Source organism: Colletotrichum aenigma (assembly GCF_013390185.1).
Source record: "Colletotrichum aenigma strain Cg56 chromosome Unknown KSG_Cg56_contig03, whole genome shotgun sequence".
NCBI classification, from domain to species: domain Eukaryota; kingdom Fungi; phylum Ascomycota; class Sordariomycetes; order Glomerellales; family Glomerellaceae; genus Colletotrichum; species Colletotrichum aenigma.
In genome coordinates this window covers 1,752,962-1,780,567 of record NW_023500909.1, presented here as the reverse complement: position 1 = coordinate 1,780,567, position 27,606 = coordinate 1,752,962, and the positions used below count along the sequence as shown (strand labels likewise).

The 27,606-nt window shown below is 54.8% G+C and overlaps 10 protein-coding genes across 10 annotated transcripts; 5 read left to right on the top strand and 5 right to left on the bottom strand.

Moving 5' to 3' along the window:
• Positions 1 to 802: 802 nt before the first annotated feature.
• Positions 803 to 4,225, top strand: RAD16 (DNA repair protein RAD16; the record flags this gene model as incomplete). Its single annotated transcript, XM_037319712.1, has 3 exons — positions 803 to 866; positions 986 to 3,938; positions 3,997 to 4,225. The coding sequence occupies 3 exons, from the start codon at positions 803 to 805 to the stop codon at positions 4,223 to 4,225; spliced, it is 3,246 nt and encodes a 1,081-aa protein (XP_037182112.1).
• Positions 4,226 to 5,215: 990 nt separating this feature from the next.
• Positions 5,216 to 6,356, bottom strand: LIP-2 (Lipase; the record flags this gene model as incomplete). Its single annotated transcript, XM_037319711.1, has 3 exons — positions 5,216 to 6,085; positions 6,147 to 6,196; positions 6,260 to 6,356. The coding sequence occupies 3 exons, from the start codon at positions 6,354 to 6,356 to the stop codon at positions 5,216 to 5,218; spliced, it is 1,017 nt and encodes a 338-aa protein (XP_037182111.1).
• A 4,122-nt stretch (positions 6,357 to 10,478) lies between these two features.
• Positions 10,479 to 13,311, top strand: bglF (putative beta-glucosidase F; the record flags this gene model as incomplete). Its single annotated transcript, XM_037319710.1, has 4 exons — positions 10,479 to 10,750; positions 10,823 to 11,250; positions 11,305 to 11,393; positions 11,446 to 13,311. 4 exons carry the CDS (start codon positions 10,479 to 10,481, stop codon positions 13,309 to 13,311), a joined length of 2,655 nt encoding a protein of 884 aa, XP_037180728.1.
• Positions 13,312 to 13,467: 156 nt separating this feature from the next.
• CGCA056_v004454 (uncharacterized protein) lies at positions 13,468 to 14,713 on the bottom strand (the record flags this gene model as incomplete). The annotated part of the gene is made up of 3 exons (XM_037319709.1): positions 13,468 to 13,841; positions 13,879 to 14,027; positions 14,079 to 14,713. The coding sequence occupies 3 exons, from the start codon at positions 14,711 to 14,713 to the stop codon at positions 13,468 to 13,470; spliced, it is 1,158 nt and encodes a 385-aa protein (XP_037180727.1).
• Positions 14,714 to 16,122: 1,409 nt separating this feature from the next.
• Positions 16,123 to 16,582, bottom strand: rpmH (50S ribosomal protein L34; the record flags this gene model as incomplete). Its single annotated transcript, XM_037319708.1, has 2 exons — positions 16,123 to 16,432; positions 16,491 to 16,582. 2 exons carry the CDS (start codon positions 16,580 to 16,582, stop codon positions 16,123 to 16,125), a joined length of 402 nt encoding a protein of 133 aa, XP_037181755.1.
• A 447-nt stretch (positions 16,583 to 17,029) lies between these two features.
• On the top strand, positions 17,030 to 18,447 carry STE24 (CAAX prenyl protease 1; the record flags this gene model as incomplete). Its single annotated transcript, XM_037319707.1, has 2 exons — positions 17,030 to 17,974; positions 18,028 to 18,447. 2 exons carry the CDS (start codon positions 17,030 to 17,032, stop codon positions 18,445 to 18,447), a joined length of 1,365 nt encoding a protein of 454 aa, XP_037181753.1.
• Positions 18,448 to 18,661: 214 nt separating this feature from the next.
• CGCA056_v004451 (uncharacterized protein) lies at positions 18,662 to 19,078 on the bottom strand (the record flags this gene model as incomplete). Its single annotated transcript, XM_037319706.1, has 4 exons — positions 18,662 to 18,745; positions 18,799 to 18,929; positions 18,982 to 18,994; positions 19,043 to 19,078. The coding sequence occupies 4 exons, from the start codon at positions 19,076 to 19,078 to the stop codon at positions 18,662 to 18,664; spliced, it is 264 nt and encodes an 87-aa protein (XP_037182114.1).
• A 550-nt stretch (positions 19,079 to 19,628) lies between these two features.
• On the top strand, positions 19,629 to 20,254 carry rpl-38 (60S ribosomal protein L38; the record flags this gene model as incomplete). The annotated part of the gene is made up of 4 exons (XM_037319705.1): positions 19,629 to 19,658; positions 19,743 to 19,776; positions 19,923 to 20,051; positions 20,196 to 20,254. 4 exons carry the CDS (start codon positions 19,629 to 19,631, stop codon positions 20,252 to 20,254), a joined length of 252 nt encoding a protein of 83 aa, XP_037182113.1.
• A 575-nt stretch (positions 20,255 to 20,829) lies between these two features.
• Positions 20,830 to 21,651, bottom strand: CGCA056_v004449 (uncharacterized protein; the record flags this gene model as incomplete). The annotated part of the gene is made up of 1 exon (XM_037319704.1): positions 20,830 to 21,651. One exon carries the CDS (start codon positions 21,649 to 21,651, stop codon positions 20,830 to 20,832), a length of 822 nt encoding a protein of 273 aa, XP_037180512.1.
• A 4,125-nt stretch (positions 21,652 to 25,776) lies between these two features.
• ERG12 (Mevalonate kinase) lies at positions 25,777 to 27,333 on the top strand (the record flags this gene model as incomplete). The annotated part of the gene is made up of 2 exons (XM_037319703.1): positions 25,777 to 25,986; positions 26,053 to 27,333. 2 exons carry the CDS (start codon positions 25,777 to 25,779, stop codon positions 27,331 to 27,333), a joined length of 1,491 nt encoding a protein of 496 aa, XP_037180513.1.
• Positions 27,334 to 27,606: the final 273 nt, after the last annotated feature.

The following is a 27,606-nucleotide window of genomic DNA, read 5'->3' as shown; positions in this document are numbered from 1 at the left end:
ATGCAAAACATCCTCCTTTTGCGTTTTTTGAGAGGCAATTGAAATGTAAAAAAGTCCAGCAGTATCCACCCAGCGGAGGCCGTCTAAGTGCTTGCATGCTTCCATTCTTCCATTTGCTTTCGCCTGCCTAGGTAGGTACTCAAAGCACCCTGCAGGCTCAAAGGGACCAGCACACCAGCTAACCCTTCTAAGCCCAAACTTCAGGCAGACACCCCTTCTAGACGCCTTCCTCCCTTGACAGGACCTCGGAAAGGTCATGTGACTGCGCGTAGAGGGTCCTCTTTTTTCGTGAGGCCGATTTTTGGGGTTGCTCTCAGCGCGTTCCAGATTCTCTTCCACTTTCCTCTTGCGATTGGCCTTTCAGCTTGGACAAAAAGGAGTAGCAGCAGACAGGTGGCAATCGCCATTCACCACTCACTTTTCTCCATCACCCATCTTCTTTTTTTCTTCTTCCTTTTTTCTCGCATCCACAGCAGACTGCAGCAATTTCCTGCTCCTGCTGCTCACGTCACAGTTCCCCTTCCCACTGCCCAATCTGTCAACCGGCAGCTGTACCAGCCAGGGTGCTCACTTTCGGCGATAAGCGACTGAGACGCTACGGTTTGCCACACACACACACATCCCGAGCTTTGTCCCACCCTTCCCCCATCCCAACTTTTCTATCTGTCCGGTGTCAAACCTTCACCTCCGCGCGAATCACACTACTGAGAAGGCTATTTCATCCTTTTCGTGTGAGATCACGACTTCCATCATCTCCTGCCTCTTCGACCGGAAGTCCGAGCCAAAAGAGACACCTGCAAAAATGACCGGCCGTCGTGGTCGTGGTCGTCCTTCTCTTGCTGAGAGCTTGGCTTCCACCCGAACCAGTGAGTACCCCAATCTGAATCTCTTATTTTTTCTATCGCAACTCCATATTCCATCTCAAAAAGATGCTGCTGTGCGACTAGAGGCAATGCTAGTATCGAAATACTAACACGATCTTCAGATTCCCCCGACCTGGCCTCCACTACTGGCCGTCTCACTAGATCTGCTTCATCCAAGAATCTGCCAGGTCCCCAAGCTCCCGAGGTTGACACCTCGACACCCACTGCTGCCCCTAGAGGTCGCGGCAGACCTCGCAAGTCGGTTGCTGCCACCGCCGAGTCCGTCTCCTCGGCCCCCTCTGCTGCGGCCTCTGCCGATTTTACTTCAGCTAGCGAGGATTCGACTCCCGCCACCAGCAATGTCGCTACCCCCGCTCCATCTGTAGCAGCTGGTGGAGGTTTGAGGCAGACCACGCGCTCTCGCAAGTCGGCTGCAAACTTCGAGATAGCACTCCCAACTGCCGCGGACCTCTCTCGCGAGCGCGCTCTGCGACATAGCAAGTACTCACTCAACCCCCAGCCCAAGCGCAAGCGTTTCGAGCTCGGAGACAGCGAAGACGACGAACTTTACTCAGACAACTCTCCTGATGCCATCGTTGCTCGCCGCCTCCAGAACGAAGAAGACAGCAAGCTCGATGTCAAGAGCACCATTGGTGTTTCTGCCCAGCCCAAGCGCAAGCGTTTCGAGCTTGGAGACAGCGAAGACGACCAACTTTATTCAGACGGCTCTCCTGATCCCATTGTTGTTGGCCGCCTCCAGAACGAAGAAGACAGCAAGCTCGGTGCCAAGAGCACCAGTGGAGTTTCTGATGCTGATCTCGCCTTGCGATTGCAGCAAGAGGAATACTCTCAGATTCCGCTGGCGGTGGGTAACTCGCTGCGCGGTCGACGCAACCTAAAGTCACAGACCGTCCAGTCTTCCGTTGCTGGCCTTAGTGAGGCTGATTCCGATGACGAGCCTCTTGCTGCACGAGGTCGTGGCCGTCCTAAGAGCGCAGCTTCCGCCAAGAAGCCTGCCATAAAGAAGCAAAAGACCTCCAATATCGCCGACGACTCTGACTCTTCTCTGTCGGAATTGTCACTGGCCAACCAAGATAGCGACTCGGAGGACGTTTACGGCCCGCCAAAGAAGACGTCGAAACCTGTCAAGAAGCCGGCTAAGAAGTCTGCCAGACAGTCCACGCGCCGTCCTACTCCTCAAATGCTTCCAGAATCCAGCATTGACGAGGATGAATACACGGATGAGGCCTCTGTCACAACCGAGTCGAGCGACGACAACGACAATGACAATGGTGATCTGCAAGCCGCCATCGCCAGACAGTCTCGTCACCGCCGCGCTTATCAGCACGGCTCTCGTCGCCGAGGCAGGATGGAGCGTAACAGGCTCGAGCTGCACCATCCAGAGATTAAGACGATGTGGGATGAGCTTCGGGCCCTTCCTCCCATAAGGCCTGAGAAGATCGTCCAGCCAACGCAAATCTCTCGTCAACTCAAGCCTTTCCAACTCGAGGGTGTCGCGTGGATGATCGCCATGGAGAAGACGGACTACAAGGGTGGTCTTCTTGGGGATGAGATGGGTCTTGGCAAGACCATTCAAGCAGTGTCGTTGATAATGTCCGACTATCCTGCTAAGAAGCCCTCTCTTGTTCTGGTCCCACCGGTTGCATTGATGCAATGGCAGGCTGAAATTGCCTCTTACACCGACGGCACTCTCAAGACTTTCGTTTACCATGGTTCCCTCGCCAAGGCAAAGCAGATGACCCTCAAAGAGCTTAAGAAGTTTGATGTCATCATGATGTCCTACAACAGTCTCGAGTCCATGTTCCGCAAGCAAGAGAAGGGTTTCACCCGCAAGGACGGCATTCACAAGGAAGAGAGCTTGATTCACCAGATCGACTTCCACCGCGTTATTCTCGATGAGGCTCACAGCATCAAGGTGCGAACCACCATGACGGCCAAGGCTTGCTTCGCTCTGAAGACGCAGTACAGATGGTGCTTGACTGGCACGCCCCTCCAGAACCGCATCGGCGAATTCTTCTCTTTGATTCGCTTTCTCGAAATTACGCCATACGCATCCTACTTGTGCAAGCAGTGCCCTTGTGCTGGCTTGGAATGGAGTCTGGATGACGACCACCGCTGCAAGAGCTGCAATCATGCTGGTATGCAGCATGTGTCCGTCTTCAACCAAGAGCTTCTCAACCCCATCCAGAAGTTTGGCAACTATGGTCCGGGGGCCGAGGCTTTCGAGAAGCTTCGTCTGATGACCGGTCGTATCATGCTTCGCCGCCAGAAGAAGGATCATACCAATGCGATGGAACTTCCCGTTAAGGAGATTTACGTCAACCGACAGTTCTTTGGCGAAGTGGAGAATGACTTCGCCAACAGCATCATGACCAATGGTCAGCGCAAGTTCGAGACGTACGTCTCCCAGGGCGTTTTGCTCAATAACTATGCCAACATCTTCGGACTCATTATGCAGATGCGCCAAGTCGCCGATCACCCCGATCTCATCCTCAAGAAGAACGCCGAGGGTGGCCAGAACACTCTCGTCTGCTGTATCTGTGACGAGGCTGCCGAAGATGCAATCAGGAGCCGCTGCAAGCACGACTTCTGCCGTGCGTGTGCTAGAAGCTATCTTATGCAGTCTGACCAGCCTGATTGCCCGCAGTGCCACATTAGTTTGGCGATCGATCTTGAGCAGCCCGAAATCGAGCAGGATGAGACACAAGTCAAGAAGTCGTCCATCATCAACCGCATCAAGATGGAGAACTGGACATCTTCTTCCAAGATTGAGCTCCTTGTTCATGAGCTCCACAAGCTGCGTTCCAACAACGCCTCTCACAAGTCCATCATCTTCTCGCAGTTCTCGTCTATGCTGCAGTTGATTGAGTGGCGCCTTCGTCGCGCTGGCATTACCACTGTGATGCTGGACGGTAGCATGAGCCCCGCGCAGCGTCAAGCATCCATCAATTGCTTCATGACGAAGCCCGAGGTCGAATGCTTCCTTGTGTCTCTCAAAGCCGGTGGCGTGGCTTTGAACCTCACTGAGGCATCCCGTGTCTTCATCGTTGACCCGTAAGTTTTTTGTCCCTCGCCCCGACTTGTTGGCTTTTGCTGATTTGCCGATTATCAGTTGGTGGAACCCTGCAGCGGAATGGCAGTCCGCGGACCGCTGCCACCGCATCGGTCAAACTCGTCCTTGCACCATCACTCGTCTCTGCATCGAAGACTCTGTTGAGAGTCGTATGGTTCTGATTCAGGAGAAGAAGACAAACATGATCAACTCTACCGTCAACTCTGACGAGAAAGCAATGGAGTCCCTCAGTCCGGAGGACATGCAGTTCCTTTTCCGAGGCTCTTAGATGATCTGGCTTACAGCTCTTTTCCAGTGTTCTTTTTTGAGAACTTTTTTTTAGGGTTTCTTTGGGGCGTTAGGAAAGAAAGGTTGAATTGGCCTCGGCTGGGGCGTACCCGGATCGAGCATTCGTCGTTTTCGTTATACCCCTTTCTACGGCAGCATTATGGCTGCTATCATGGAGTGGCACTTTATAAAACTGTATGAGTATGACTCTCAGAATTGCATTCAGCTAGATAGAGGCTTAGCAAAGACGCTTTCTACAATATCTCACGATGGAAAACTGGACGACGGGTCCAATTATTAGGTAGCATCCAGTGCTCCATGAACGTGGGTTGTGTTGGTGATGGTTCCACACCCTCAGGTGAACGGTTGCAACTTTATTTCAATACTTTGCCAAGCGCAGAACGTTGCAGCTCATTTACATGGAACAAAAGCCATGCCTTTCTGGGACCCTAGGAGACGAAACACTTACTCTTCTTGTTAAGACCCTGATTTAGGTCAGCCGCGCTCAATTGGTAACCACGACCCCGGTCTTATCGTCAGCTTTCGCCTCTCTGCGCAATATTGTGGCGAGTCAGTCAGATGCATATGCCCCGGAATCAAACCGACGGCGCGTTTCGTAAGCGCAGCCTGATGTGAGCGAGTGGAAGGCTCGGGAACCCGTTGGGACCGACCATCGCGGCGAAAGTCGTTGATTGATGGGAGGAGGATGGAGAAATATGTTGTGAGCGCGCCGGGCAATTGTTTGGTGTTGGATTATGTAGTACAATGATTATATACGTGAATAGCATCATCTAAACGATGATAATGCCCCGGCCACGAGGACGTTTACATCCCTTTTCCCCCGCGTCCTCAAGTGGTATCTTTTAGGTCCTTGCTTCCATCCCAAAAACTCCAGAAGCCCGCTTCCTGTCTGCCCTGTGTGATCATAACGCGGTCATGATGTTGCCCTGGTGCTCCCTTTCAACTCGTCGTCACTCCTCGTGTTGTTTACTTAAAAGCCCAGACCCTTGGAGAACTCAACGTCCATCTGCGCCCAGGTCTTGAGGCGGTTCTCGAGGTCGGCGTCGGAAATCTCCTCCTCCCTCTCGCGGAACTCGAAGCCGTCGGTGTTGCAGGCGCCGGTCTTGCTGAAGTAGTAGCCGTGGGCGTCGATGTTGAGGCCGAAGGTGCCGCCGTTGCACTTTGTGTTGGCGTCGCCCTCGCAGATCTTGACGTCGCTGATGGTGTAGTTGACGGTGGTGGTGCTGCCGGTGGACAGCCAGTACTCGGGGCTGGTGTGGCGGTAGCCGAGGAAGATGGGGGGCAGGCGGGGGACGGGGTCGTCGACGTGGGTGACGCGGTACTCGGCGCCGGCCTGGACGGTGACGAAGTCGGTGAAGGCGGCGTTGCCGACGCGGGGGCTGCCGTAGGTGTAGATGTCGGTCGGGTAGCCCTCGCGGCGGAGCTCGGCGGCGGCGATGGTGGCGAGGGCGCCGCCGAGGGAGTGGCCGGTAGCGACGACGCTGAAGCCTGGGTTGGCGGCCTTGGCGGCCTGGACGGAGGCGATGATCTCGTCCTTGACCTCGTCCCAGGCGTTGGAGAAGCCCGAGTGGATCTTGCAGCCGTCGGCGAAGTCGCAGTCCTCGAAGCCGAAGAGGAGGTTCGTGATCCAGTTGCGGACGTTGTGGGAGCTGCGGCAGGCGACGACGATGTTCTGCCTCACGGGGTCGGTGGCGACGAGGCCCTCGACGCCGGAGACGGGGCCGGAGAAGGTGCCGACGACCTTGGCGCCGTTGGCCTCGACGGAGGGGCAGGCGTCGGAGCTGCAGACGATGCTCGCGCCGGCGGCGGCGTCGCTGTTGCAACCAGTCGACTGGACATACTACACGAATGTGTGTTAGACTCGAGGTCTTAGAGAATGTGCTGGAGGAGTTTGTACGTACTTGTGTGTAGAATTCGAGGTTGGCAAAGTCCTCAGAGGTGATTGAAACGGCTGCTTTTTGTTAGTCTGATGGTCATTTGAAAGAGCAAGAAGCATCATGATTTGGGAGCTTACCTCTGCCGTTCAGGTCGGTCACCGGGGCGCGGACATCGATGGGCGATGCCGAGACGGCGGCGGACAGAAGAGGAATGAGGGCCAACTTGGACAACATGGTGACGGCTGGACAGAGCGACGACTCAGGGCAACAGTGATGGGATCTCTCGAGAACTCGCTCGTAGGGCACACCGGACAGGAGATCGAGGGAAAACCTGCACCCTCACGATGCAGCCGCAAACAACTTATACATTCGAAGTGAGGTAAGACGCCGTTGAAGAAGCCCGCCAACGGGGTGTAGAGGCCATGGTGGATCGACAGCGAGTCGTAACCCCTGGTGCAGTTTGTCAGGGTTGCGGTGAGAGTCCGTTCTCCGTAGTCACATCCACTCTGCCTCCAACAGGTTGCCCGGAGAGGTTGGGCCTCGTGGCCGAATCACATCGGCCATTGGTGTTGCGTGGACGCCGGGGGAGATGGGCAAAAATCTCGCACTAGAGCAAACAATACGCCAGACCTTGCTCTTTTCCGGCAAGTCCTCCGCATGTTGGAGAGATCGCGCCAGGCACAGGTCCCGCGGGAATCGGCATTGGGAAAGCAAGCGCCAGTCGCGATGGGGAGGAGACTGGAGACTGGGGAGAGGTGATGGGAATGGCTGGCGTCTTTGGAGGCGGCGCCTCCATCGGCAGGGAAGCGGCCTCGAGACGTCCCAGTCCCAGGCTGGAGCCGGGGGCCAACATGCGGGAAAGATACAGCATTGGCCATCAGGTGGCCCTCAATCGGATGGCAGGCGTATCAGGCCTTGTTCCCTGAACAATATTAACCACAGTTGTGGAACTGGAAGCACACAGAACTCGGTGCCCAAGGAGGGAGAATTGCTTACGATGGTACTGGCTTGAATCATGTTCGAGGCAACCCACGTGGGTGAGATGGGATGTCATCTCGCGGAGACGGAGGGACGGTAACATGATAACACACACTAAGACGCCCGTGCGAACCTTTAACCGTCCAAGAGCCCCCTTGAACTTCTTTTCAAAATAGCAATGGTAGAGTGTGCCAGAGAGAGCGGCAGAGGGCCAAAACTTGGAAAGAAAGTTGCCTCGAGCAATCAGTCTGAGAAGCTGGGGTCGCATTAGGCGCCACGTGAGCCAAGGTGAGCCAAGCAGCGCGGTGAGTGGGCTTGCCGCTTATTGAACAACATCGATTAGGTGGTGGACTCGTCGAAGCGCAAAACCAGGGGATAGCTGGGCAGTTCCCACTTCTGTTGGGTGTCGTCGAAACAATAGCGTGCAAACCGATGGTGTAAAAAAAAAAAAAAAAAAAAAACGAGGCCAACGGCAAAAGCTGGAGCACCGGGTCCTGGTCAACGGCGAACCGGTGGCCCTTTGCGGTCGAAGGAGGCGGGCTGTTTGTTCGGGTTCCTGGCTACAAGAAACGATCCATCATCGATCCCTGGCCTGGTGCTGGTGCTGGTCACTTGTTCCCCCGGACGAGGACCCCGCCGATGCTCAACAAAATCATTGCCGTTTACATCAAAGTCGGATCGAGACTCGACATGTCTCCATCAGACTAATCAATAAAAGAGCCGTAATACCGACGCGTTGTTTTTTTCTTCACCCCTCTTTGCATGTTTCGTTGCGATGTATTGGTGCTATGGTAGCGCCCTCGATGATGAGGGGGCCCCCCTCTCGTCCCTCTCGTGCCATCACGCGGACCGCGCTCATATCGGACTCCGACGATTCGAGTAAGCAAGTCGGGCGTTCGGTGAGCTGGGGATGTTGCCCGTCAAGAATGGCTGATGAGAAGTGACGCCAAGTTGGATCGTGCAAAGAGTATACATATCTGGCTGGAGACGGGAAGCCGCAGCAGCTAAAGAAGTGTGGCAGATGCAACTCCAATGCGAGAGAGCGAAACAGACGTGAGTAGTGGCTTGGCTCGGCGGCAAAGCTATGTCATCCTGCTTTTACCGCTTTATCTTACAGCCAGTCGTAGCTTCCTTCTCGTCACATCCACCGCCTACCTATAATCAACCCTCTTTCACAGTCACCCATCTCTGACTTTCCCATCCATCCTTCTTTCCGGTGCCTGTAGATCAGATGCTCACAAGGTAATCAAGCGGGGTTGAGACATTCAGTCTGCTCGCCCTGAGTCTTGCCTCAACGAGGTTAGAAGCCATCTGAAGTTGACGGACAGCTACCTCGACTAGCTGCTTGATCTGAGGGTTACACACTGAATCTTGCTTCGACCTCCGGCATGGTTTTCCCGATCTCCCCTGCAATGACAATCCAATCTTTGAGTCAATTATCTGCAACTACTATCACCGACAGCCGACGTGGTGACCACTCCCACACCACACGACAGCTCCTCAATCGTTGTCATATGTCGCATTCAAGAACACCAATGCCACGCCATAATTGACACCTCGATGATACTATGTATTCGCCCTTTATCCCGCGCGACAACAACACCAAAAAAAAAACACAGTGAGTGAATCCCGCCGGTATCGACACCAATCAACTTGGTCTGCCGTGCAGTCAAGAGCCGAAATCTGTGCAGTGTCATCCCTGTTCCCTGTTTTTTGGTTCCCGCTGCCGGACCGAGTTTGGGGTTTCCAACCGCTTGGAGCTCTTCGCTTCGTTCGCTTCCAAGTCGTTCTAGTCTCATTAGAGCTGTATGCCCGACCATAAAGACATGGGAAGCAAAAAAAAAAAAAAAAAAAAAAAAAAGGGTGGTCACGCGTCAAGATGTTTCCCACCTCTACCGCCGTTGTTACACACCCATTTCTGCCGATGCGCATGCACTATTATCAAGAAAAACTGCCAGCTTTGCTCAGTTGATCACGCCCGCAATGCGACACCAGCATGCAGATTCAACAGTAACCGACCTTTCGCCCACTCCATTCTCCCCGCTTCGGAGCCGAGCCGGATCAGAGGTCGGCCTTCCTAGAGCAGACCGCTCGATGGGCGATGATCATCCCCCCAGCCCGCCGCGTGCGCTCAGCGCTGCGCGTATTCCTCGCATCTCTCCAGCAATGAAGGAGATCTGCAATTATTGTCACCCCTTACGGGATATGTCGACATTTACGGTTAACGTCTCCGGACCTGTCATCGCTTTGGGCCTCGGTCGTGGGTCCGTCTGTCCATGTTCCCCTAATCTCATGATATCCACCGCATTATTCCCAAGTGTGTTTTTTTCCCCAACGGACTTGAAGATTCCTCCGGTCACTGGCAACGCAACGCAACGCAACGCAACGCAACGCAACGCAACGCGACCCCCAAACGTCCACACACGAAATGCCGCTTCGCTTCCAGGTTGAACCCCCAACTAGTCCACACACCAACTCCCGCCCGAAGCGAGCGAGCCAGCTAGCTAATCAGCAGCTCTCGGTCCCTCACCCGACTGAATCCCAAGCTCTAGAAACGTCTTTGAATGGTTCCCTATGGGTCACATTTCCCCGCCTTCTGCCAGACGTCCCTTGCCCACCCCTCTGCGAATACTGCTTACCGACTCTTCTCTAGTCTCTACTCTAACGCTACGCTCTACGCGATATGCTGATCGGCCGCACTACACTTATCTCTTGGTCACGCATAGGCCCGACTTCGCGGCCAAGCCAGCTGCCCGAAAGGAACAGGCCGCAACCTTGATGTGTTGCAATATCTGGCTTGTGCTATATGTGCCTGCTTGATGCCCATGGACCCTTTCGGTTGCTATAATGACATTACACCTCTCTCCGCCCCCGAACAGCTCGGGTACACACACATCCACGGCTGTGTGCTGTGTGCTTTCGTGGCCGACGTCAGTCACATACATCGTTGATGCGTCGCCAAGGGGTGATCGCTTGCTTGTTCAGCTTCGCGGGCCACCCCTTTTCCTGCTGCCCGCTGCCCGCTCTCCCTTGTGACAGGCAAGGGGGAAGCGTTCTGAGATGTGAGCCCACGGGAGAGTCATGAGGATGGGCGCTACCCCAAGTGCAATGCAACCATGGTATTCAAAGATTGAAAGCAGGGCGCCGGATCTTGTGCTGGCACGGGCGCCCGGAGATCTGCGCGAGTGGGTGTGTCCACTCTGCCCGACTTTTGTATAAGTTAAGTAGTAATGGCCGCGATACCATTCGCAAGTGTTTCTGAGCTTTGCCAGCTTGCTCTGTTGCTCCCTCGTTGCGTTGAGCTGCCGTTTCTGTGCGCGTGTGTGTTTTTGCCAGTGCTTTCATCAGCACCCAGCTCGGAACAAGTCGGCAAACACTATGGCCGGCATCAAGTCTCTTGCCCTTGTTGCGCTTGCGAGCCAGGTGTCGTGGAGTGATGCCGCTGCGATTGATGTCAGGCAAGTTCCCGCCGGCTATGTTGCGGCGTCTTACTACCCGGCGCCGTTCGGTGGCTGGACGGCGGACTGGGCGGACAGCTATGAGAGGGCGAAAGCTCTCGTTGACAGGATGACGCTGGCTGAGAAGACCAACATCACTTCTGGCTCCGGCATTTTCATGGGTAAGATAGATGTGAAGAGTTTCAACGCGAAGTGCGCTAGACTAACACATTACAGGGTACGTACTCGAGAAGCTACATCGCGAACATCAACTAACCTGCACAGCCGCTGCGTTGGTAACACGGGCAGCGCCGAGCGTGTTGGCTTTCCTCAGCTTTGCCTTGCAGACTCAGCAACCGGCGTCCGTCAGGCCGACAACGTCACGGTGTTCCCGTCCGGTATAACCACCGGGGCCACCTGGGACAAGGACTTGATGTACGCTCGAGGAGTAGCCATGGGGAAAGAGTTCCGTGGCAAGGGCGCCAACATATATCTTGGACCGAGCGTGGGTCCCATCGGCCGCAAGCCGAGGGGCGGTCGAAACTGGGAAGGCTTCGGCGCCGATCCCGTCCTGCAGGGCAAAGCCGCTGCGTTGACCATCAAAGGCGTTCAGGAGCAAGGTGTCATTGCTACGATTAAGCATCTTATTGGGAACGAGCAGGAGATGTACCGCATGTACAACACGCTCCAGCAGGGCTACAGCTCCAACATTGGTTTGTTGACCACCTGGCTTTGTAGCAGACTTCAGATTCTGACTGGCTTAACAGACGACCGCACTCTACATGAGTTGTACCTTTGGCCGTTTGCAGACGGCATTCGAGAAGGAGTTGGCGCCGTCATGACGGCTTATAACGCGGTATGCGGGTAGCAAAGTCATATGTTGGCAATGTCAACTAACAACACCATAGGTCAACGGATCCGCCTGCAGCCAGAACAGCTATCTAATCAACGGCATCCTGAAAGACGAGCTCGGTTTCCAAGGAACCGTGATGTCTGACTGGCTGGCCCACATGTCCGGAGTCGACTCTGCTCTCGCCGGTCTTGACCTGAACATGCCTGGCGACACCCAGATCCCCCTCTTCGGTTACAGCTACTGGATGTACGACCTCACGAGGTCGGTGCTTAACGGCTCTGTCCCCATGAGCCGTCTCAACGACATGACTACGAGAATCGTGGCAACCTGGTACCAGATGGGCCAAGACCAGGGCTTCCCCAAGCTCAACTTCGCCACGGGCACTCGGGATCGCGAGGGGCCTCTATATCCGGGAGCATGGCCCTTCAGTCCCAGCGGCGTTGTCAATGAGATGGTCCCAGTTCAGGATGACCACTATCTCGTTGCTAGGCAGGTTGCTCAGGAGGCCATTACTTTGCTCAAGAACGCGGACAGCCTTCTACCCATCACAACATCAGCCCCGATCAAGGTCTTCGGCACTGATGCCCAGACAAACTCTGACGGACCTAATGCCTGTGCCGATAGGAGCTGCAACAAGGGCACGCTCGGTATTGGCTGGGGTTCCGGAACCGTCGACTACGTCTACCTGGACGACCCCATCACTGCGTTCAAGAAGAGAGCCAGCAACGTAACATTCTACAACACCGACAGCTTCCCGTCAGTCCCTGCGCCCACCGACAACGATGTCGCATTTGTCTTCATCACTTCCGACTCGGGAGAGAACCAGTACGTCGTCGAAGGCAACAACGGTGACCGGAGCTCATCTGGCCTTGACGCCTGGCACAACGGCAACAAGCTCGTCCAGGACGCCGCCGCCAAGTACAAGAACGTCGTCGTGGTCATCCACACCGTCGGCCCGATCGTGGTCGACTCCTGGATCGATCTCCCCAGCGTCAAGTCCGTGCTCGTTGCCCACCTTCCCGGCCAGGAGGCTGGCGAGTCGTTGGCGAACGCTGTCTTCGGCGATGCTTCTCCCTCCGGCCACTTGCCCTACAGCATGACGAAGCAGGAGTCTGATCTCCCCGATTCCGTAACGAAGCTCACCGGCGGCTCGACCGGCCAGCCTCAGGACACGTACACTGAGGGTCTCTACATCGACTACCGCTATCTCAACAAGAACAGCATCAAGCCGCGCTTCGCCTTTGGCCACGGGCTCAGCTACACCAACTTCTCCTTCACCGACGCAAGTATCAGCTCCGTCGGAGCCCTCAGCGCCACCCCTCCCGCGCGCCCCGCAAAGGGCGATGTGCTCGTGTACGACGCCCCCATTCCCGACTGGACCGAGGGTGTTGTGCCCTCCGGCTTCAACAAGATCTTCCGGTACATCTACTCCTGGTGCACCGAGGGCGAGGCGAAGCAGGCCGTCGAGGACGCCAAGACCAAGACGTACCCGTATCCTCCGGGATACAGCACCACCCAAAAGCCCGGCCCCGCGGCTGGCGGTGCCCAGGGCGGCAACCCTGCGCTGTACGACGTGATGTTCACCGTCTCCGTGAAGGTCACGAACACCGGGTCCAAGTACTCGGGCAAGGCCTCGGCGCAGGCTTATGTGCAGTTCCCCAGCGGCGGGCCCGAGACCCCGGTGATTCAGCTCAGAGACTTTGAGAAGACCAAGAACCTGGCGCCTGGTGAGAGCACCACGGTGCAGCTGCAGTTGACGAGGAAGGATTTGAGCGTGTGGGATGTGGTCAGCCAGAACTGGGTTATCCCTAACACCCAGGGCAGGTACAAGATTTGGGTCGGTGACGCGAGTGACCGCTTGTTTTTGGCGTGTTATACCGACTCCAAGTCGTGCGAAGGAGGTCTCACTAGTCCCGTCTAATGTTTGACTCTTAAAGTGATAATACATTTTCCAATCCATAATCTCTATCCAAAAAAGACCATCTACAATTCAAAGTGGTATCCTTCGCTTGCAACAACATACAACGACACAACCTCAACATAAGGATACAAAGGCAATCAATAGAGCCATTCAAGTTCAGGCAAGTCCAATCACCTCACCGGCCTTGAGACCGTCGAGAATGTCCTTGGGAAGCGGGTCCTTCTTACGGAAGGCATGCTGTTTGCGCTCCGCCGACGACCAGCCGGTATTGTCGAGAGAGTCGCCGCCAATCTTGCCGCCACGCTCGGCCTTGTACTCCTTCAAGGCAGCCTTGAAGCCCCAGGGGTCCTCGCCGTCCTTCTCCGCGGGCACGTCAACGTCTTCGTCGACATCGTCGAGAAGGCTCTTGAGTTCCTTGACGCCGCCAAACATGATGTTGTACTTTGCGGCATAGGCGGCGACGTAGCTGTCGAAGTGGGAGGGCACATAGACGAAGGGGCGCGCCTTGGACTTGCGGGTCTTGTCATCGTCTTTCCAAGAGAGAGTAGCCGCGAAAAGCCTGGGCACACTTGATGAAGCCGGCCATGACCATGCCAAGGTCGCGGACCTCAGAGTCTGGCTTCAAAAGACCCATGCGCTCGAGACGGGCGAGCATGGACAGGAAGAGAGTGCCGACGAGCTTGGCTGTCAGGCTGGCGAAGTCGCCGTCATCACGCCTGTCATGAGATTAGTACTGTGTATATAACATTGTTCGGAATGAAACTCACATCGCGAAGTCGTCCCCAGAGAGATACCAGATGAAGGGAGACAGAGCCTCGCAGATGACCCACTGCTCCTTCCAGTTCGCGCTGACCTCATCAAAATCCAGGACCAGGTTCTGAATGATCTCGATAATGCCGTAGGCACGGTGGTCGTTGTAGGTGTGCATGCCGAAGAAGTCCGGGTCGCGGACCTGGACGTTGGGCTGCTGGTTTATGAGCTTGTAGTAGCCGGCACGCATGATGACATAGGGAGCATCAGGGTGGTCCGCAGCGGGCTTCTCGCAGAGACAAGTCTTGCCGAGGTCGCACTTGGGCTTGGGTCCGTCGCTTTCTTCCTCATCTTCATCCTCGTCATCCTCGTCTTCGTCTTCCCACTCATCTTCTTCCTCCTCCTCACCGCCAAGGTTACGCTTAGTGCCCCAGGGACATCTGCAGATGAATTCGAAAGCCTTCTTGGCATCCGCCATCTTGTCCTTGTAGTCGCGGTCTGAATTGCGCGTGTTGGAGACTTTGTTGAAGCGGCTCTTGGCGGCCCAACGCGGAGGCTCACTCTCTGAAGAGGAAGACGCCTCCGGGGTCGTCTTGGTCTTCTTCGAGGAGTCCGAGACGTCGCTCGCGTCTGATCGTCTCTTAGGAGGCATGTTGGGTAAGAATTTTGGTATAAGTCAATGGGCAAGGATGGGTTGTCAAGGACAGAGACAATAACCGTTCAACGTCGGAAGAAGGAAAGCTGGGGATTAAAAGGCTTTGGGAGCTCCTCTTGTCTGAAGCAGGTGCGTATGTAACCACCGTCGTCACCCCTAAAGTCAAACGTAGGTAGCACCCCAGGACCCTTAATTGCTTTTTCGACGCGAATCGACGCGTCGAGCTATCTTGCCATGACGAAATGTTTTTCGAGCCGTGGACCCTGAATCTCTGACTGCGTCTGATCATGTGATGCGAGCATGTCCAGAGTGTTCTAGATATTCCTCGAGAAATCAATTGATGATCATGGTCAAGGATATCAAAGTTTAAAGATGGGTTGGAAATTGCCGATAGCTTTTGTCCGTTTTGGGAAAACTGCCGTGAGCCATTCGCACGTCGCTTATGTTTAGAACCTGGTAGGGCTGCATCAGCCGACCTCTTTCTCGGGCCCAGCTACCGACCGAAGATGCGGGAAACAACATTCGAGACTTCTGGAACATACAGTAAGATGTTAACGAACATAAGGTGCACGAGCGTGCATGTGCCTTTTGATACTCCCGGGCAACTGGCGTACATTTTATGGACGAGTTCCCCTATTTTTCCCGTGCTAAAGCTACTACTTTTCCTGTTTGCTAGCTTTCGCCTCTAATCGCCTTATCGTTGTTACAATCGCTATCGTCGTTTCTTGGATCGTCAGTATCGTCGTTGTCCCTGATTACAGATTTACTATTATCTTTGACCGAAGTCATTACCCAGAGAATGTTGCCGCGCAGACATGGGAAAATCAGACGGTCTGGTATGGAAGGCTAGGTTGTGATGTTTTTGGTTCTCTCCATCCAATGTTTTCGACCCGGTGCTTTCGTTATAGATGTAGGACTCAGGTAGAACCGGCAAAGCGATTCTGCTCTAAGAGCTTGGTAGACCGTCAAGTCTGAAGGCTGCATGGCTTAACGTTGCGCGCCTCAATCTCAGTGTGCCTTTTCACAATGTACTCAGAAACAAGTGTCCACGTATCGCTGGGTTAAGCTCTGGTGTGATAGACACTGATCTGGAGGACCTCGACCAACTGAAGGCGGTAACCAATTGCCAGTGTACAGCAAGCGTGTGGGGATGATTGTTGTACATTGAATTCATATTGATACATATTGAATACTTCCTGCTTCTCGAGAAGTTTCGACTCTATATCTTGAGCCGTCATAGTCGCCCTTTTAGCATTCAACACCGCGCGGACATGCTGCATGCATGGCGCAAATCCCGCCAAACGAACGAGGTTGTGTTCTCGATGCTGTTTCTCTGGCATGCGCCGGCGTCCTGCTTTCCTCGCTTGTTCGGTCACAGTCGCAAAAACTCCAAGTGGCGCACAGCCTTAGCAACCCAACTTCTTGCGTCCCTTCGCCCTCCTCCGTGCAATGATCTTGCGGCCGTCCTTCGTCTTCATGCGAGAGAGAAATCCGTGTCTTCGCTTCTGGATCAATCGGGTGTTTCGGTTCATGGTGTTACGCGGGCCGAAGCAGAGCCGCATGGAGGCCAGAGCAGGATGTTGCGTGACGGCACTTGTGGGGACGACATCGGCGGCATTTGCTGTTGAAGGGGCAAATGGCGTGATCGCTGGCCGGCGGAAGGCAGACGTGAGAGGAGTAATTGAAGGACGGAGGGAGGGAAGGGAGGTGAACGTCCTGAAGGGGCACCCAGTCAGCCTTGTCGCTTCTTTGGAGGGGATATCTCGATCGTCACCTTTGGGAGACAGTCTGCACCACACGAGCAGGCTGGACAGTTGGGCGGGCGAGGGAAGCCCTCGATAGGCTTGTGACCGATTGGCGCATCATTTTGGCAGCGTTTGTGCTGTCTCTGTGCTGCTGGCGTAGATCTCGCACGTCTCGATATCGGCCTCGACGAGCTGCTTGAGATTTTGCGGCCGACTTTCTTGCGATTGACGGGGGTTGCCGTAATTCATGCATCTAAAGGGGCTTTGGCCTTAAACGGGGCGGAACGTTGCGTTCGCCGGGTGTTTCAGCCAGTCAACGTAGAAAGAACCTGGAGAATTTGGAGCGAATCATGACCCCTGCCGACTCCCGCAAGCTCCGAACTTCAGCTTGTGCGGCCCCCACTTGGGCTGTCTGGGGGCCAAGCTCACTGTGGACAGCTTGCCTGCTGCTCACCGGGTTGATTGCTTTGCAACACGGACGGAACCTGTCCCTCTTTCCTCAAACCAACACCTCCATTTCCTGTCCCTCCTTTGCCATATTTTCAACAGCAAGGACGGAGGCAGCAAGATGGATTTCCTCCAGCGCCTCGCCCGGTTCTTGGACCGCCCGTTATTTCCATGGAAGCGTCTCATTCTCGGCTTCTCGGTCGGCCAGTTCGTCTTCGAGAGCCTGCTCTCGCTGCGCCAGTACCAAGTCCTCAAGAAGACAAAGCCCCCCAAGGTCCTCGAACAAGAAATCTCACAGGAAACTTTCGACAAGTCTCAAGCCTACGGTCGCGCTAAAGCTCAATTCGAATTCGTCAACGGTCTCTGGGGTCAGATCCAGAATATTGCTTTTATCCAATACGATGTCCTCCCCAAGCTGTGGTCTTGGACCGGTAACCTGCTGCTCAAGTTCGCGCCTGCGCGCTTCACCGGCGAGATATCGCACTCCATCGTCTTCGTCCTGGCCTTCATCGTCATCCAGCAGATCCTCTCGCTTCCCAGCTCGGTATACCAGACCTTTGTCTTGGAGGAAAAGTTCGGGTTCAACAAGCAGACGCCCAAGCTGTTCATCACCGACATGATCAAGTCCCAGCTGCTCGCCTTTGTCATCGCTCCCCCGATTCTCGCCGGTTTCCTCTCCATTGTCAAGAAGACTGGCAACCAGTTCTTCTTCTACCTCTGGTTGTTCGCCGCTGGTCTTCAGGTCTTCATGATTACCATCTACCCGATCGCGATCCTGCCTCTGTTCAACAAGCTGTCGCCTTTGGAAGAGGGCGAGCTGAAGACCGGTGTCGAGAGCCTCGCCAAGAGCCTGAACTTCCCCCTCCACGAGCTCTACGTCATCGACGGAAGCAAGCGCAGCGCCCATAGCAACGCCTACTTCTTTGGTCTCCCCTGGAAGAAGCACATTGTCATCTACGACACCCTCATCGAGAAGAGCGAGACGCAGGAGGTCGTGGCTGTTCTGGCTCACGAGCTGGGTCACTGGAGCTTGGGTCACACTACCCGTCTCTTTGGCATCTCCCAGGTATGTTCCCAAAGCCATTCATGAGCATGTTTTCCGCAACTAATCCACTCCAGGTCCACTTCTTGTACATCTTCACTCTGTTCTCCGTCTTTATCAGCAACAACTCCCTGTACGCCGACTTTGGCTTCCTCAAGGAGCACCCCATCATCATCGGTTTCATCCTCTTCTCTGATGCGCTCTCGCCCATGGACACTGTTGTTAAGCTCTTGATGAACATCCTGAGCCGCAAGTACGAGTTCCAGGCTGATGCCTTTGCTCAGAAGCTTGGCTACTCCGTTGAGCTGGCTAAGTCCCTGCTCAAGCTCCAGATCCAGAACCTCAGCACCATGGATGCCGACTGGGTCTACGCCACGTACCACTTCTCTCACCCTCATCTGTCCGAGCGTCTCAAGGCACTCAACTGGAAGTCCACTGGTAAGGTCACCAAGGACGAGCCCACCGTCGGAACGACCACTGGTAGAGATGAGTTGTAGGCGGTTTTGGAACATAAGATCAATGAGGCATCATGCCACACCATGCTGGAGCGAAAACTCCACAAAATATCATATAGAGTAACTATACTACCCACTTTGCGCAAGTGGCTTTGGCCTCCATCAAGGAGGAAGGTAGTTGAATCATGACGCTTATCAAAGTTCCATCCTTTTTGTCCTAAAAGCCACCAACTTGAAACCAGTGCTTCCATCACGATCAACGCCTAGGGGCCCTCATGTTGGCCATGACCCTCGCAAGCAACTCTTCCCTCGTGTCTGACTCCCCAGGAAATAGGTTTCGCTACCGACAGGTCAGCATGAAATTCAGCGATCAGATATAAGAAGTTTTCGTACTGCTGCTAGCCATCTCCTCATCTCTTCTCTTGTCCACTCCTCGGGGTTGCCAGTTGGATCGGCGCCTACCGGAAACATGTCCCCGCCGTAGATGGCCCATACGGCAACAGCCGTAACTAAGCCTCCGAATGCTTCGTTGTTCGTTAGTCAAGATTTCTCATGCACATTCCCGTCAGAACTAACCAAGGACTGCATTCTGTGAAATGTTAGCCAATACAAACACAGGTAGGCCCAGAAGATTCACCTTTGACTTCATAGCATTGTCGAGTGGGGTGGGCATTTTGGGAACTAGGTGTGGCGGTGCGTTTGCTGGTTAAACTGAAAGAACCTCAGGCTTGTTGCAAGATCTACTCTGGCTAAAATTATATGAGAAAAATAACACGTAGATATAGACTAATAGCAACGTGTTAGCAAGCAGAATTGAGTTGAAGCGTCGTCAACTCGTGCCAAGGTACAGGCCGAGTATGTCTGGGCGAACAGCTCCGGGTGACGCGTCAAGCCACAGTGACGTGGGAGCACACCCGCTGCTGCCTGTGGCGGGACAGGCTGCTCGGGCCCCACGCAGAGACCGTCTGCACGATCGGTGCACATCTCCCGACACAGTCGCAGGAATGGAAATGCTCCAGAAGGGGAAGCAGAAGGACAAGACAGACTCGAGTGGCCCGTGCACCCGCCTGGCAGCTCGCGCGGTCCGGCGCCAGGGGTCCATCCCACAAAATCAAATTCACACCAAAAAACCACCCACGAAAGTGTCCCATGACAAAACCACCCATCGACCAGACAAGTAGACCCCCTCATTGTCGCCAAAAACCCCCATCAATACCGCCAAGATGCCTCAAGAGATCGGTGATATCAAGAAGGTTCGTACGGTCGTCGTTGCCATGCTGGGCAATTCCCATGCATTTCTCCAGGGGAAGTTTTGACTAACAATTCGTCTTTTGCAGTTCATTGAGATTGCCCGCAGGAAGGACGCCTCTTGTATGCATTTTCCCACATCCTCCCCTGACCACCATCGCCCGCGAACCGACGAGAACGAGTTTTGTTGTCGAAGGATAGCGGAAACCTGGGTGTTATGATTGCGAAAAAAAAGGGGAATTGAGATTTCTAACGATTGAAAACAATAGCCGCGCGCATCAAGCGTAACCGCAAGAGCACCCAGATCAAGTTCAAGGTCCGCTGCCAGCGTCACCTGTACACCCTCGTCCTCAAGGACAACGACAAGGCCGAGAAGCTCAAGCAGTCCCTCCCTCCTCGTACGTCTTTACCGTCGCATTCTTCTACCCGGCCTCTCGAGTTGGCGCGTTGCTGCGTTTCCCTCATTGGCCCAAACGGGCACCGAAGAAGACGAACTACCATTGTAAGAATACAAGCTGACCGGGCGTTTCCCCCTCATACAGAGCTCCAGATCAAGGACGTTCCCAAGAAGAACCCCAAGGGCGGCAAGGCCTCCGCATAAGCGAGTCGAGCACGCTGAATAACTCGACACAAAAAAAGGGATTAAAAAATGTCTTCGATGGGGCGGAGTTGCTAGAACTTTGTCAGTTAGCCTGACACTGAGGTCCAATGGAATGATTTGTCCCCCTCTGGTTTTCGCATACATTCAACACTGGGTCCGGTCGGTCTGGGAACGATGCGGTTTCTTGTCCTTTTTTGAGTGTCTTCATGTCCCGAAAGAGACCATGACGAGGTGAAAAAGGAAGCTAGAACCGTAGCATCAAAACGATATGGCGTCGAGGGATTACCTAGGCAATTGCAATGATGGATGGATTGTCTCCTGTCTACTAGCAGACATTTGTCCAATGAAGAAAAGCAACCATTGAACACACCAAAAACAAGCAAGACGGGGAAACTTTCATGTGCTGATGGGCTCTCTCCATGTCGTGTGTCGCGCGGCCTGGCCCTCTTTGGACGCCGTTGATTCTGCTGATCCTCGCCCGTCTATCCCAGGAACAGGGCCATGGCCTCTCGTCTCGCGGAACTCCAGCCCGTTTGGTTACACTGTCGAAACGGGCATACCGAGGGAGACTGTCTCTACATGATCCTCCTGTAGTGCCAGATGTCCGTCCCCGTCACGAACTCCTGGATGCCTGCCCACTCCTTGAACCCTTCGTGCTGCGCGATTGCCTTATGTTGCTCGACCGATGACCAGCCGCAGTACATGACAAACTCCTCCGTGCCGTCCACAGCCCGCTCGATTCGCCAACCGCCGCGCACGGGGTACGGCTTCGAGGCATCCTCGACCACCCACTTCGCTTCGGCGTACTTCTTGACGAACTCCTCCTTGCGCTCAGGCCGCACGCCGAAGCGCCCGACGCTGACCACCGGCGCCGTCAATAAGTTAGGCGGCTCGTCTTCGGCCTTCTTCTTGCCCTCTGCCTTGTTTTCTGCAGCTGCCGGCGCTTCCGGCTCCTTGTCCTTCGATTCCGCTTCTGCCGACTCAGCGGCAGCGGCCGCTTCATCACCCCCCGTCTTTGCTTCGCCATCCGCCATCGCTGCCGGTATGCTCTGCCCTGGGACGAATATGGGCGTATCGATGTGGAAGAATAGCACTGCCCGCGGACCCTCGCGGTGGATGAGCGGCGTCAGCTTGCCCATGACGTTTTGGTTTTCAGGCGAGACGATCCACTCGTGGTGCGCCTCAGGAGAATCCCATTGTGCGGCCAGCAGCAGTACGCTCGGGTCCTCGACCTGCTGGAGGATGGCGGTGCCGCGTTCCACGCGCTTCGGCGGCAGACCGGGTTTCTGGCGGAGAACCCAGGTGTCCTGGACCGTCTGGCAGTAGTCGAGGAGCTCCTTGGTCTCCTCGTTCGGGAGCTCCTTGAATTGGAGGAGGGCGAGCTCTGTGACGGCCATCTTGGCAGAATGTTTTGTCGGATGGGTTGGGTGGCAGGCGATCGAGAATTTGCAGGAATTGACGTCTTTCGAGCTGCAAATCTGAGGAATGGGAGAGCGCTATCTGGGGCTCTCGGCGGGGGCTTAGGATGGTGAGCTTGCTTTCGCTCGCGCGCGGGGTTCGGTGCGGGCCGGGAATACTGGGGTGTGAGCTTGAGTCCGGTTGGCTGGTGACTGGGATCGCTCGTCTACGACCTGAACTTGGGGCAGAGAGAATTGCGGCGCTCAGCTGGAGTTTGGATTCTCCTTTATTGACTGGGAGCTTGAAGTCGGATATTCCGAGGGATTCCGGTTGCAAGTTGACAGATCCAGCTCAGCGGGGCAGTAAGGCTGCAGTCTCGACGTCGTTAGGCCAGAGGTCTGGGTGTGACGTTGACCACAAACAAGCGCTGCGGCACAGACCGAGCCCAAGGTGAAGTACCAAAGGTAGGGCGGTGCTAATAAGCTCTATTGTCTGACAGCCCAGACTTCGAGTCGCATTGTGCCTGCCTCCCCCCTCTAAGAAGACACCAGCCAAAGCTCAGGAAAGACTTGGATGGACTCGGATAGTGGCTGTAACCGGTCGATCCCGCACCGCTTTGCAGTGTCCCTGATTTGCTGCCTCGTTTTTATCGATAAACTTCTGTCCAGCCTGCGAGACATAACTAGGTTCAGCTCGACCGCCCGTCAACCGTCGGCATGTTTTGGTTACCCACGATGGACGGAGGTGAAAGTCGTCTGGCGCTAAGCCGCAACGCCGTCGTGTTCGGGCGCCGCAGGTACAGGAGCAGAGGGGCTTGTGGGTAAGGCGACATTCATGATGCTCGGGGCCTTCATGTTCTCCTGCTAGGTCAAATGTTCAGTCCACAACCGAAATCGCCCAGTTTCGAGACGGTTACATTGAGATTTGATTACCCTCAAAAGTGAACATATGGAGGATGGATGTAACCTTGACTAAGAGACCCGTCGGTTTGGAACTCGGGGTTGAGTTTGGGGTGGCTTCCCCGATGACTGGTTCCAAAGTGTCGTTTGCAGTCTGTACACTTCGGCGACGCTGGACGGTTACGTTCAGACTTCGCTGCCCCTGCCAAGTGTTTACTTGGTCCCGATGATCAACGACAAGTCGTCTGCCCAGACGACAAGGTGAAGAGTGCCGATGGTGTGACCCGCTATGCGCTGGGCGACCTGCGCCTCACTCGCCGAGCTGAGGGGATTTGGGAGCAATATGCTATCGATAAGGCAATCTCCGTAGGCTCCGCGCTGTAGGGCAGGGGGATAAGCCGCCTGGGGCATAAGCTGCCTGCAGATGAGTTTCTCATCATCCCAGAGGGTGATTCACGGCGCTCGAGTGCATAGCTGTGTCTCCACGAGCAACTTGCGGCTCATGAAACCAAACGAGTCCTTCGGTGTGAACAGTTGGAAATAGTACGCGGTAGCAAACGTTTCTGTTCTCTTTCCGAGACACGGGGCTGCCAAATGAGATTACGGAATTCTTCTAGTCCAGTCTTGACTCGAGAGACAAGTTGGAGACATCTAGGGCTCATGTGACCACGTGGTATTAGCTAGGCGGCCATTCCTCTGGAAACCTGGCCTCTTCACCGCCTCGAACTGGCAATAGTCAGGAGTGCAGCCTGGAACCCAACCGCAAGAGAGAATTCGTGATGCAAGGTGCCATCAGCGGCGGAGGTGCAGCCGCTTTGCTCGGTGTCTGCATGCTGAGTCCGCTGTCGGGGGCGGGAGCAGGCAGCTATCGCATCGGACTGCCCAATACTTGACCAACAAACCGCCAGACGGAACCAGGCGACCCAACTTATCAGGCGGGTAGCAGTTGGGGGTACACAGCGAGCCAGTAACACACAGCCCTCCCCGCGTTGAGACTCAGACGAAACGACGCTCGGTCGCACCGATGGCGAAATGTCGTTGATGATCGAAAGTCATGATCGGACGGATGTGTCAGGTTGCAGGCGTGCGCAGCGCAAGGAAGGTATCTTGACTGCTGGGTACTCGTGCCGTAGCTCATCGTAACGCACGGAGCTCTGCCGTAGAGCAGCTTTCCAGCCGAGGTTTGGTAGCCGCTTCGTCCGTCCACTGTGTTGGTTGGCTGTAGCTTCCCTCGCCCATTGGTCATCGCGACTCGCTTTTCGATAAAGCAAACAATTGGACCATGTTTGCTGTGGGTTGGGCGGCAGAAGCGGTAGCAGAAAGCCGGTCAGCATGTTATCGTCGAAGCAATCTCGTAGGAGTGCTGAAGGCCAGAAGAGCCAATAAGGTGTGCTCTGAAGCAACGGGCTTGGCGGACGAAGGAAGTGGTGGTTGAGCTTGTCAGCTTGACAGCTTGTCAAGTCATTGCCGGCGGATGGCGTTAACGGCGTGGTCGGTGGCTTTCGTCCATCCCAAGCTTACTGCGTAGCAATCAACAGCCGCTCATAATGAGAAAAGGTTCCATGCCGTCGAAAACCTAACAAATCTCCAATGTCGTCTTTGGAACTTTCGATGTTCGCTTCTCGAAGCTGCGTGTTGGGTCAGCTACCAGCGCCCAAGTAGAGGTAGAGTCCGAGGTGAGGAAGCTACACAAGTACCTGTCTCTTCCCAGTAAGGCGCGCAATACGGGCGGCCACCCTTTTCACCTGCAGATACCCCTGCTGCCGCAGGTCGGTGCTTGCCGGGAAACACCCGCCAGACCGGGAATGTCTCCTAGGGGAAACATGCAGGGCCAATGGTAAGGCGCAGAGGGCCTGCCGCCTGGAAGCCTAGCTGCAGTCATGGAGGGTACCTGCAAGTTGAACGCGTTATGAGGCGGTACCTGGCGGAACAACTTGAAGCAGAAAACAGGACCTGCTGTTGGTTGTTGGTTGGGGCAACAGCATGTACCTTTAGGTAAGATGACAGATAGTAAGATGATTGTAAGATGACAGGCACATCTCTCTCTCACTTCACACATCACGCGGCCGCCAGAAAATATGCAGTGCCTGGGGCTCAGATATCAGTTCTGCGGAATGCAGGCTGTCTTCCATCACCGAAAAAAAGAACTTTTTTTTTCTGGGTAATGCGCAGTATCCCTGAATAGAACCAACTGCTCCCCCTTTTGGGGTCTGGAGTGCGACCAGTTTCGTCCTAACTTTTTCCCCCGTCCATCGAAAACGAAAAGCCTCCACCGGAGCTTCCATTGCATTGCTCCCAAAACCTCCTGGCGGTGGACTTGAACAACAGAATTCCTCCCCCAGACTTGAACCCCGGCGCTCCCTCTGCTCATCTAAATCAAGTCTCACTTGCGACACGTTTTATTCCCACATTACAAAGAACGGCTAGAACCCGCAGAAACCCAAGACCTCTTACCCTTATTTACCGTCGTTGTGTCTTGGACAAACACGCCTCCACGCCTCCAACCGCCCCAACCCTTCCCCTCCTCCACCACATCACGCCCAGCTTGTGCTTGTCATTGACCCGATTCCTGTTTCCCGTATCCGTAAGTACCTCTACCCTCTATCTGAGTTGCTTTCCCCATGTTTCCTGTCTGATAAGGGGGGGGGCTCCATCTTCCATCTCCAGGCCCAGGATCACCACCACGTTGTCCAATTTGTCCGGCCACCCCCCGGAACCTGGGAAAGCTAAATTGGCTAACTGAATCGAGTGTCCCGTCCCTCCTGTCCTGCTCCTCCTCTAATAAAAGTGCTTGTATTACTGTATTACACACTTGCCAAATTACGCCTTTAAGTGCTGCTGCCACCGCTACCACCGCCTGGCGCGCCGCCATCGTCACCCGTCACCCGTCACCGCACCAGCACCCTCCTCTCCTTCCCAACACTTTTTCTCCATAGACTTTTCGGCACGTCCACTTTCACTTCTGAGCTGGCACAACCACACGACTCGCCGACTCGCTTCATCACGACCCATTCTGCGCCTTCCATTCGCTCCGCCATTAGTGCCACTCACCAATTGACCCCTCTTTACACCAAAGAGACGGACGACCGCGCCTAAGGACCCTGAGCCGTGATACTATGCTTGGCCGATAACACGCCTCCTCCACGACTCCACGACAACAACGGATCTTCCCCAGCAGCACGCAAATATTCTTGCTGTTGCAGCTTCAACACACGCAACCCGCTCATGGCTATCTTTGCTCCAGAGATGCGAAACCCCCTGGATGCTGTCGCCGTCAACGGTGTACCGACAACCTCTTTTGTGAACGGAAACGGCAACTTATCCCATCGCCTCAAAATGGATCGCAAACAATCAAGTCCCATGATGCCCGCCTTCATGGTCTCAGCGCCTGGCAAGGTCATTGTTTTTGGTGAGCACGCTGTCGTTCACGGCAAGGTCAGTTGCGAAACCCCCCTTTTTCCTAATTTCTGGCGCATTCACTGACATCCGAGAAACCAACAGGCCGCAATCGCCGCAGCTATCTCCCTACGATCGTATCTCCTTGTAACCTCGCTGTCTAAATCCAGGAGAACTGTCTCCTTGCGCTTCCCAGACATCGACTTGCACCACACTTGGAACATTGACGACCTCCCGTGGGCGGCGTTCCAGCACCCCTCCAAGAAGAAGTCGTACTATGACTTGGTTACGGAGCTCGACCAAGACCTTGTCGCAGCCATTCAGCCACATCTGAACGAGGTCTCACCACACAAGCCTGACGATGTGCGGAAAGTGCATCAAAACTCGGCCTCCGCGTTCCTCTACATCTTCCTGGCTCTCGGCGACCGATCGTTTACGGGTTGCTTGTATACTCTGAGATCAACAATTCCCATCGGCGCAGGCTTGGGTAGCAGCGCTTCCATTGCGGTGTGCCTGGCCGCCGCTCTTCTCTTGCAATTGCGTACCTTGTCGGGCCCACACCCCGACCAACCTCCTGATGAGGCTAGGTTGCAAGTGGAGAGAATCAACAGATGGGCTTTCGTGTGCGAGATGTGCATACACGGAAACCCCTCAGGCGTGGACAATACTGTTGCGACCCAAGGCAAGGCCGTGGTCTTCCAGCGCACAGATTACAACAAGCCTCCAGCAGTGCGCCCACTGTGGGATTTCCCTGAGCTACCGCTTCTGTTAGTCGATACAAAGCAGGCTAAGTCAACTGCTTTTGAGGTCGCGAAGGTCGCCAAGTTGAAGAGCGGCCACCCGAAATTGGTCGGAAGCATTTTGGACGCCATCGATAAGGTGACGAATACGGCAGACGGCCTTATCGGCGATGAGAAGTTCGACAACAAGAGTGACGAAAGCCTGCAACAGGTCGGAGAACTCATGACCATCAACCATGGACTTCTCGTCTCTTTGGGCGTATCACACCCTCGCCTCGAGCGGATAAGAGAGCTTGTCGACCACGAAGGCATTGGCTGGACGAAGTTGACTGGTGCTGGCGGTGGCGGTTGCTCTATCACATTGCTGAAGCCCGATGTGCCCAAGGACAAGCTCGTCCGGCTTGAGACTCAACTCGAGGACGAAGGCTACGAAAAATTTGAGACAACTCTCGGCGGCGATGGCGTTGGCGTGCTCTGGCCTGCTGTTCTGAAGAACGGCGTGGAAGACAACGAAGGTGGTATGGAGATCGACCTGGACAGCTTCTTGAATGCCGATGGTAACGAGGGCGTTGAGAAGCTGGTAGGCGTCCACGGTGGTGCAGGTGAGAGGGAGGGCTGGAAGTTCTGGAGGGTCGAGAGTCGGTAAAGAACACGGCGACTCACTCTCTTCAATCTGCTTCTACACTTTCACGGCTTTGCCAGGGCGCAGAATCGGGAAAAGTTTTTGATACTACAGCTTATTCGCTGTACGACATGATAATGGCGCAGGAGACGGGAATATGAGAGGGGGCTTTATGTATCAGATATAATCGGCGTGCAAATTTTAGAAGCCCACCTTGCGGTGCTAAATTCCTTTTAATTTCATTATTCCGAAGCTGCAAACGGAAATTCTGTGTCAACATTGCTGTCGTGCCTGATG